The sequence below is a fragment of the Solea solea genome, chromosome 2, assembly GCF_958295425.1.
Source record: "Solea solea chromosome 2, fSolSol10.1, whole genome shotgun sequence".
In the NCBI taxonomy this organism is placed as follows: Eukaryota; Metazoa; Chordata; class Actinopteri; order Pleuronectiformes; family Soleidae; genus Solea; species Solea solea.
In genome coordinates this window covers 22,951,049-22,961,266 of record NC_081135.1, presented here as the reverse complement: position 1 = coordinate 22,961,266, position 10,218 = coordinate 22,951,049, and the positions used below count along the sequence as shown (strand labels likewise).

The 10,218-nt window shown below is 42.2% G+C and overlaps 2 protein-coding genes across 4 annotated transcripts; one reads left to right on the top strand and one right to left on the bottom strand.

The window, feature by feature from the left end:
* Positions 1-315: 315 nt before the first annotated feature.
* On the bottom strand, positions 316-7,319 carry pdk1 (pyruvate dehydrogenase kinase, isozyme 1). 3 transcript variants are annotated; one of them, XM_058621607.1, is made up of 12 exons: positions 6,409-7,319; positions 5,413-5,554; positions 5,241-5,312; positions 4,961-5,145; positions 4,342-4,437; positions 4,172-4,249; positions 3,739-3,815; positions 3,159-3,257; positions 2,913-3,020; positions 2,096-2,209; positions 1,825-1,994; positions 316-1,586 (listed from the first exon to the last, which is right to left on the bottom strand). In XM_058621607.1, exons 1-11 carry the CDS (start codon positions 6,515-6,517, stop codon positions 1,854-1,856), a joined length of 1,221 nt encoding a protein of 406 aa, XP_058477590.1. In that variant the 5' UTR covers positions 6,518-7,319; the 3' UTR covers positions 316-1,586; positions 1,825-1,853. The 3 variants fall into 3 exon arrangements, with proteins under 3 accessions (XP_058477590.1, XP_058477582.1, XP_058477599.1); XM_058621599.1 differs by having other exon boundaries at positions 316-1,994; XM_058621616.1 differs by having other exon boundaries at positions 316-1,994; positions 6,770-7,319.
* Positions 7,320-7,447: 128 nt separating this feature from the next.
* nup62l (nucleoporin 62 like) lies at positions 7,448-9,959 on the top strand. Its single transcript, XM_058621586.1, has 3 exons — positions 7,448-7,537; positions 7,711-9,447; positions 9,540-9,959. Exons 2-3 carry the CDS (start codon positions 7,714-7,716, stop codon positions 9,696-9,698), a joined length of 1,893 nt encoding a protein of 630 aa, XP_058477569.1. The 5' UTR covers positions 7,448-7,537; positions 7,711-7,713; the 3' UTR covers positions 9,699-9,959.
* Positions 9,960-10,218: the final 259 nt, after the last annotated feature.

Here is a 10,218-nt window from a genome sequence, read left to right as displayed (position 1 = left end):
GTCTTGCTCTGCTGAACGCAAAGAGGTGTGTGTGTGTGTGTGTGTGTGAGGAGAGAAGCAGTCTTTCATGATGCTGCAGTGTTTTGGTAATTACTCATTAGTCCACAGGGGGTTATAGAAGTTCTGCAGTGGAGCTTTAAATTCTACTAGTAGTGTTTCATCTTATTGTTTCCACAGTAACAATGATTTCTCTTTTCTATGTTGGCGTTCTGTTTGAACACCACATTCACTGTACCGCTTTCAAAGTGATATGAGCAGCCAAAGTGTCCGCTGTACTGATGCGTATAAAAATACATGTGGTTGCACACCGCTGCATGTGTCTGCATGAAGTATTTATTGTTTACTGAACGTGATCCATACAGTGTAACATTGTTGTGTAACATTGAGCATTTAATCAGTAGCTTATTCAACAGCAGGAGTCCTACTGACACTACCACAAACGGTATTGTTATTATTACACAGACACAACTCATGAGGAAAAAACAATAACATTAAATTTAACATTACCTGAAAAATTAAGAAGAAAATGAACACACCCACCATCAAGTGTTGAATTTCGTGTTTTCCAGTTATTCCTTTACAGTGATGGGAGTGAAATTTCCCTTTACATGTGGTTAACTTGATCCCTTTGCTTGTTTACATTATGCAACGGAGGAAATGCCCAAGAATTAAAAAATGTGAAGACCCATCTGCAAAAACAACTAAAAAAAAGTAGAAAGTATCACACTAGAAGACTGACACTATAGTTTGTAAAGACACAGTTTGTAAATGCAATGATTTGTAACCATGGTGATCACTTTCAGGTGGCAGGGTTTTTGTCCTCGTTCTTGAAGGATCAAGACGTGACATTTCTGTAGCTTATCATTATTATATTACACTCAGGGTCCCCACGCCTTGGTTGACGTCAAATTCAATGACTTTCCAAGGAATTTCCAGGACTAATTGCTGACTCAAATTCAAGGACCAAATGTGCTGACACAGCTTAAGATGGGAGGACGTTACTTGTAAGAGCCGCTTCGCTCGTGGCGTCCACTTTCATTGATTTGCAGCACGCTCTGCATCTGACCAAGTGATCGTCCTTGGGATCTTGGATCTTTGTAATTTTCTTTGGTGAGCCACACATCGTGGAATTTGCATTTACCAGGCATCACGTAATTTGCTCTCCCTTGCTTTATGTAACTCATTCACTGTTCTGCATGGAATTTCATGTCAACAGTGGACAGTGTTCGCATCAATGCTAGTAATCACAACTCGACATCTGTTTTGCATAAGTCCAGCATATGTACATCAAGCAATGCAGGGAGCATGAAACAGTAGGTGGTGTTGTGACAAACAAGGGCACATTGGCACTGGAAAAAAGTGCTTGGATTTTGTGCAAGAAGGAAATTTCCTTCAAAATTCAAGCACTTTCAATGACCCATGTCTATTAAGGGCAATTTTCAAAAAACGTTCAAGGATTTCAAGGACCCATGGAAACCCTGTATCATTACTGCGTCATGTACAGCATCACTTTTTTTTAATGTAGGAACAGTAGTGCTGTACCATAATTTGTCCACGAGAGAGCACTGTCCTGCTCAGTATGTGTCCTGGAAACAATAAAATAAAATGTCTTTAAATTTTTAAATAATTAAAAAGGGTTGGCAAATGTCATCATCAATATCGTCATTGACCTAAAAATTCCAGTCTTTTAGCAGCAGCTTTAAAACCTGGTCCTCTTTCTTGATGAAAAAGATAAACTATACTTCTACCTATTTACCTTATTTACAACAAATCTGAATGAATTACACTTTGCACACACACACTCACACAAAACCCCTCATTTACCTCTTCTCTTGTAACAAGGCTATTTGTACTTAGTAACTACGAAACGTTGTCATGTCCTTGGGCTCTTTGCTCGGGACGCACCAGTCGTCTGCCTCGTGGATCATCTTGTAGTGTTTCCATGCCGACTTGTTGTACACGGGGAGCCTCTCAATGGACTCTGTGGAGAGAGCCTGACAGAAAACGGAGAGAGCGGTCAAACACGTGCATCCAGTCTGCCTTTTGAGAGACACACACACACACACACACACAAAAAGAAAGACCTGACGTTTACCCGAATATAGATGACAGCATCCGTCCCATAACCCTCCAGAGAGTACAGCTTCAGGTCACCTTGAAAGTATCGCGCATACAGTCGAGAGATGGGCAGGCCGTACCCGAAACCAGCCTAGACCAAAACAAAGCACAGATCATCAACAAGACTTAAACTCAAGCCTCATAATCTATAGCGACGCTACACTTTTCCAAATTTACTGTGAACTGTGGTCAGATGTACTGAAGCTTAAATCTTTTCAACAATTTATTCTCTGGGAAAATTCATTGAAAAATGTATTTGCTGATGAAGAGAGTTAAAAAGATCTGAAAGAGCTTAGTAGATGGGACTGGGGCAGATGATACAGAGCAGAATACTGGTCTGTTACTACATTTTTAGGATGAGAATTATCACCCAAACCCAACCAAAATCAATGTGTCTGGTATGAGGTGCATTCACTTACATGTCATATTTATATAAGGTTGTGGGGAAAGTTATAGTTCAGTTTCTCTGCTCAGTTCACCCTCTACAAAATGTACATTTCTGCATTTACTGATGTTATAATGTCATTTTTTTTTACATGACTGAGCTTGTGAATTGAAAGCAAAGCACTAAAATAACCACAGAATACAAAAGGAAAAATAACCTAGACTTTACTCTCAATTTGTGACTGTTTTACCTACTCAGATATTTATTAACAAGCAAAAACAATAGATCAATCACAGAAGTGATTACAAGGTCTATATTAAGTCACTTAAGGTGAGCACAAGAAGCTACTGCAGTTAATGAATAGTTTATACTGTTCCTACTTGACATAATCCACATGAGGAATACTGACCAGAGGAGTAGCATGTGAACCACGGCTGGGTCGAGGAGCAGTGGTGTACGTGTAGGTGAAGAGCCTCTCGATCTTCCGCAGTGGCACACCTCCTCCACGATCGCTCACCTGAGGAGGAACATGAGGTCTGAACAAACCCTTAAAGCAACTCATTTTCATTTCCACCACTGCTGCTTGACTACGTGAAGAGTTAATTCTTCTTCTAAGTGTTAGTGAGAGAGATTAATCCAGCAGGAGCAGATTTACCTTCACTGTCAGATCTTCAGTTCCCAGAGCGACCTGTGCATGGACGGCCGGATACTCCATGGCATCGCCGTATAACTCCATTGTGGCACGCATGGCATTCTGCAACAAGGAAAGCACACCAAAACGTTTTTAAAACGTGTAAAAATGCTTTAATTTCATCTGACAGAATTCATTAAGATCGATATATATACGAGCGCTGATATTCTGAGTGAGAAGAATCAATATAAAATATTTTATTGTCCCAAGTGAGAATAAGGCAAAAGTGCTACAACAGCTGCAGAACAACATACAGCACAACACAGGACATATAATGCACAGAATATAATAAACGGAATTAACATTGAATAATGCATCTGCTCTAAAACTCATGGTAAGGAAATATTAACATAGAGACACGACCTGAGACAAACTGGACACTTTAAAACCTATAAACACAGTGCAGAATGTGCAAGAGTAATTTGCCAGAAGAAAGAGGCTGTGCTTATCGAGATACACGTCAGAGTCAACCTGTTTGGAGTTAGAAGACGTTTGGGATGAATGAGGAAAAACAACAACAACAACAACAACAACCATAGCTTACCTTAAAAAGCTCAAACACCATATGATATAAATGAGATGGGACATAGACCATGGAGATGGGCTTCCCCTCCTCTTTAGCTGTCGGGATTATAAGAGAGTTGATTGTTTTGTTATTCTGACATTAAGTTATTTATGAATGCTATTATAAAAGAAACAATAATAATAAAAGGGTCATATTTCTTACTAAGCACATATTTCTTGTGTTTTTATATTTCATGTTTTCTGTTGCTAAACTTGTTCATCTGATTCCCGAGTGTTATTCCACTTCTGAAGGAGCAAATGTTAACAAAATCAATTTCCCCCTGGGGAATTAATTAGGTATTCTGATTTTGAAAACAGAATGTATACTGTATGCCTGTAATATACATTATTCATAACTGTGTGACTGTGCTTAGCATTAATGTCTAAATATCAAACCAAATCTAACAAATTACCATTGAATTCGTCCATAATCAGCTCCGGAGAGTTCATGTAATATCGGTCGCAGAGATTCCGTGCGTTCTCGTATGCATCTGCAAAGAGGAAAATCGGAAGAACAGAGAAGACGCGTGAATATCTCAGTGACTTCTTTTTTTTTTTGCCCATCAAATGTTTGTGTTCTAACCTCTGATGACGTCACTGACACGACAGTGCGGATCAATACTGCCAATCTGTTTGGGATGCGCGGGGTTCACCTTCACCTTCCCACCAAAGAGGAGTGCTGAGAGAAAAATCCACAGGGATGCCAACATATAAAACAGTGCCATGCGTTATTTTAGAAAACAGACATGAGTGTACACCGCACATGAGAAGAATACATGTTTAGTCATGTGGAGTCGTTTCAGTCCTACTGAAATAAAGCCAAGATCAGAAGTTGACATTTTATGCTTGTGCAAAACCACAGATAAATGTGAGCTTATGTTTCTGAACAGTGTTTTTAATTGCTTGTAATGCTTTTGTCCAAAATTAGGAAATGAGGGTTACAAAAAAAACATCTTCTGGTTATGAATGTGGTTTTGGTTCGATACAGTGTATCATGGTTTTTTTTTTCTCATGATAGCAAAACACAATAACAAAAACATGCCACAGGGAGAAACACAGGGTTTGGTTTCCACAAAACCCGGTTGTGATCAGGAGAACCCAAATGCCAAGTCATGATGCAAACACAATCCTGTGAGTCTTGATACTCTTGAGTCTTGATGAAAAAAAAATCACACAAAATCTGACGTTGTATTTTTACTCACTGTGCTGGTTGAGCAGCATCCTGATGGATATCCGGCTCATGTAGAAACGATCCAGGAAATACTGAACATTTTGGCTGACGACCGGGTCTGTGCCGTACGTCTCTTTGTACTCCACAACCCCCTGAGCCATGGTGGGGATCACGTCATTGTGCCGATTTCTGATTTTTATCACAGCGTCTGTGAAACTAGGTGAAGACATGATGATTCATATGTAGCAGCTGAGCTTTTCCACTGATTAAATCAAAGAAATAAAACACAGTGTGTGTTTCGCTCTACTCACTCGTATGAGACTTTCTCATCGTCCGCATTTTTGTCTTTGAACTCCAGGATCTCCTGAAGGCTTTGCAAGTACCTGAGAGGAAAATAAACAATATAAAACACTGTCTCTGTTGGGAGGAGCTGGCTTTACTGTAATTTGAGAATTGACTAGGAAAAGAAAGAATACTACATACCAACTCTGGACCAACCGGACTGATGGAGTCCTCAGCAAATTGTCTGGCAACAAGTTGATCTCTTTCATGATATTTGCCAACCTCACAGGCAACTCATGTCTGAGGAAGGTGAACGATGTTTTCTCACAAGCATTTTCTGAACCTGGACAGTGAAAAAGAACCAAAAGATCAACAATCCCCAAAAAATTGGATGACATGTTATCACAATATTGCTATTGTTGATTATGAGTGTGTCAATATTTGCTGTCTCAAGAATTGGGCAACCAACAAAAAAGAAACTAAACCATTTACTTATACTTTGTTAAAATTTGTTAAACCAAACCGGTCAGTTTTCTATCATTATTGTGAACTTCTTTTAATCTGGATTACGGGAGGTAATGCTGGCCACAAGCCTGGATAACTGGGCGGGTTTGTCTAGGGTCTGTGGTGACCCCGAGACAAAGAGAAGCTAAAAGAAAAATTTTGTTTGGTTATTTCATCTATAAACACTTTCTCAATCGATTTTCTAGGAAAAGTGGTACGTGAATGATGTGACACAAAAAAATGTGTGTATCATTACGTCATCCCCCTGTTGCTGTCACAAAGCTAAATTACAGACAGGCTGAGTATGACACTGCCCCAGATCCCCCAACCTTGACATACATAATCCTTCAGTTATCACTTATCAAACTAGTTGTTGATTAACTTTGTTAACACATACAGACTAATCATTGCAGCTGTGCTCAAAAGCTTGATGAACTGAAATGACTGCATTTTTACCTGTTTGAAAGAGACTGTTCTGATCAACATGTGCAAATGTTCCGTGGCACTATTTGTGCTCAGTCACAACACAGAAAGATGGACTTTCCTGTTCATTATTACTTTTGACTTTTGTTTTTTGATACGTGTGGATTAGTTCAGCCCTGGATGGCTGGATGGATGGATGGATGGATACATAGACAGACAGACAGACACACTCAGTGATTGTGTGGATGTGATTGTGTTTGTGCCTCTTACCAAAATCCAGAAACTGCTTCATTGACAGAGGTGACGGAGAGAATTTGGAATAATAGTCTATGTCCTTTCCTATGGACACGCTGCTCCTCAGAAACCTTAAAATTCTCATGTTGACGGATCTTGCTGGTAGTTATGGAGGTTAACAGCAGCTCACAGTGGCAGTGTGGATAATCTTTGTTTACATTAGCTCGTCGGCTAACTTCAGCGGCTCGCGTACACTCGTTAGCCTAAATGGCCCCTATTGTCGAGCGCTTTGGTGAAATTTGAGCATCCATTAGTCACCCCAGAAAAGTCTACGTTAGCCGTTGAGTTTATTTGTTGTGCAATCTTTGCACCGACTGCAGAAATGTCAACAACATACCAGTTACACCGGAGTTCTCGGCGGTGCAGTTGAATTCAGAGAGTCACAGCAGTGTCAAGATGAGTCACCTTGGTCCGGACAGTTTGACAGAAAAAAACAAATTAATTGTCCCGGAAATATTATTGAACATGTTATCGATTTTATTTGTTGCGTAGAGTAGAACATGGAGGATATAATTTAAATGTATCGCCGGAGATGACGTTTTCTATTTGTTTGTATTTTATGTGTTGTGTAAACAGTGCATTTAAAAATGTTGACATCGATTGGGCGCATTTCGTATCACTTTGCAGAAAAGAAAACCGCATTATAGCCGCTTTTCTGAAAAAAATAACGTTATTTCTTCTTTTATGATCGTAACTTTAATATCGGCATTCGTAAGGCACCCATAAAAATAAAGTATACTCTCAAATACTGTTTGCTCTTTGGGAGGCACTTCTTTTCTGAGGTTTTATGGCGGATGGCAAGCAACAATTTGGTACATTACCGCCACCGTCTGGTATGGAGTGTGGATCGAAATGTTGATCTAACTGAACTATTACTTTAAAAAAAAAAAAAAAGTTTAACCATTTAAATATGGCTTTGGCTCCTGAGGGAGCCGTGATTGGACAGTACATCTGTCAATCATGTCAAGACCGTAATGGTTGGTCCTAACCATCGTCACTTCCTGTAGCCGTCCACAGAAATGCCTGTGTGAATAAACATCGAGGGCTGCGGGCCACGTTTCTGAGAAAGATGTGCGTTTACATTTTGGTTCTCATCTAAGTCAAGGTAATCCTTTGATCAACTTCATTAAATATTAACACCTTAAACGTCACCGCAGGAGGAAAGGTTTTCTCTGCAACTTTAGCTGAACAGACTTGTAGTTGTGACCCGCCAAAAGAGACCGACATTCAACGAGGAAGTGACCATTTTGTTTATCTGCTTTCGGAACACTTTCAAAGAAAATGAGTGCCGGGTTTGGCTTCGGGCAGCCTTCTGCTCCTTTTACCTTCGGAGATCAGAAGACCACAGCCGCCGCAGCCGCACCCGCCCCTGGTACCGGCTTTGGGATGACAAGCTCCGCACCTACAGCCACCGGTGGTGGCTTCGCCTTCGGCACCCAGCCCACCCAGGCCAACGCTAACACCGCCGGCGGTTTCAGTTTCGGCACACCAGCCAAGAGCACACCTGCTGCTGGAGGATTTGCTTTTGGCACCCCCGCCAACACTACATTTGGTCTCGGCACGCCTGCTCAAACTACAGCAGGAGCGGGGATGACTATGGGTTCCACGGCAGTTCCAGCGGCGGGGTCAGGGTTCGCACTGGGCGCCGGTCTGACCTCACAGACCACCGCTGCCGCTGGCGGCTTCAGCTTCGGGAATGCTACTCAGCCTCCACCCCAGCTCCAATCCCAGCTCCAATCCCAGCTCCAATCCCAGCTGCAACCCCAGCTTCAACCCCAGCTTCAACCCCAGCTTCAACCCCAGATGCAACCCCAGATGCAATCCCAGTTGCAATCCCAGCTCCAATCCCAGCTCCAATCCCAGCTCCAATCCCAGCTGCAATCTCAGCTGCAATCCCAGCTCCAATCCCAGCTCCAACCACAGCTCCAACCTCAACCCCAACTTGCTGTCACAACAGCACCTGCAGCAACAGCAGCATCAGGTGGCCTCAACTTTGGAGGGTTCAGTTTTGGAAATACAAAGGTCCAGATGACCACAGCTGCTGCCTCTACTGCCCCTTCAGGGGGAGGCTTCAGCTTTGGTACCACTGCTCCCTCCACCCTCACACTGGGCACCCAGCCTCAGCCAGTCTCAACCGCTGCAGCCACAACAGCGACTCAAGGTGGAGGATTTGCCTTTGGGATTAAACCGTCATCAACCCCAGCTCCTCCTGCATCGACCCAACCAGCTCCAGCCCCAGCTCCATCTCTAGGTCCCTCTCTCTTTGCAGCACCTTTCACCACAGCTACTGCTGCTGCAACAGGCACAGGCTTCACTTTGGGTTCAGTCGCAACATCAGCAGCAAGCGCTGCTCCTGCAACAACCACAGCAGCTGGTGGAGGTCAGGCTTTCATGCTCAAACCTTTGGGAGCATCTACCGCCTCCTCCATCTCTGCTCCTGTTCCTACTGCCTCAACTGTGGCTGCCACAATAGGTGCTGCAACAGGTGCTGCAGCAGGCTTCACACTGGGGATCAAATCTGCATCTGGGTTAAGCACCACAACAACTGCCACAGCCACAACAATCACAACTGCAGCTCCTCCAGTGATGACCTATGCCCAGCTAGAGGGTCTTATTAACAAATGGAGTCTTGAGCTGGAAGACCAAGAGAGGCATTTCTTACAGCAGGCAACTCAGGTGAATGCCTGGGACCGCATGTTGGTGGAGAATGGAGAGAAGATCACATCCCTGCATAAAGAGATGGAGAAGGTAAAGCTAGACCAGAGGAGGCTCAACCAGGAACTGGACTTCATCCTGTCCCAACAGAAGGAGCTGGAGGACTTACTTTGCCCGCTTGAGGAATCTGTGAAAGAGCAGAGTGGAACCATCTACATGCAGAATGCCGATGAAGAGCGTGAAAGAACGTACAAGCTTGCAGAGAATGTTGACGCACAGCTGAAGAGGATGTCCCAGGACCTGAAGGAGATTATCGAGCACCTCAACACGTCCAGTGGCTCAGGAGACACCAGTGATCCAGTAAGTTGAAATCACATTTTTGTCAAAAATGAATGCATTTACATTTGTGGCTTCAAATTAAATTTAAATGTCCCTTTTTCTTTCCATTTCAGCTGCAGCAGATTTGTAAAATTCTCAATGCCCACATGGATTCTCTACAGTGGATCGACCAGAATTCAGTGCTACTGCAGAGACGAGTGGAGGATGTGTCCAAACTGTGCGACAACCAGCGCAAGGAGCAGGAGAAGACCTTTCGTTTAACATTTGACTGATGCGAAATAAGTATACTGGCCTGTGTGTACGTTAACATTGTGCTAATATCATTAGTCAAGATGTCATCGATTTGCAATCGTCCCAATTTCTGTTCAAACTGCATTCCCCAACTTGTAGGTCATACAGAGATATTAAAATATTTTCAAGGTATTTTCAACGCAGTAGTTTTTATATACAGTTGTGAAAGTGGTCATTTATTTCCATGTAAATGCTTTACTTGTTCAGGGAGTGATTAAATAAATCTTTCAATGAAGGTTAAATTGAGGGCAATGTTGGTTTTATTTTAATTTTTTAAATGGGTGGCATGATAGATAAGTTGTTGTTTCATTGTTTCTTGCCAAAAAAGCAAAGTATTGCTTTCCTTAGCTTGTCAGGTGTAAGTAAGACTTTAGCTTTTCCCACCCTTATTGCATTATAGTCAATTTGTCAACTTTATGAAACTGATTTTTAATTTTTCTGACAAAACAAAAGGTCTGTTTTTATATATGTATGTATGTATACATGCATAAAGAGATGGAT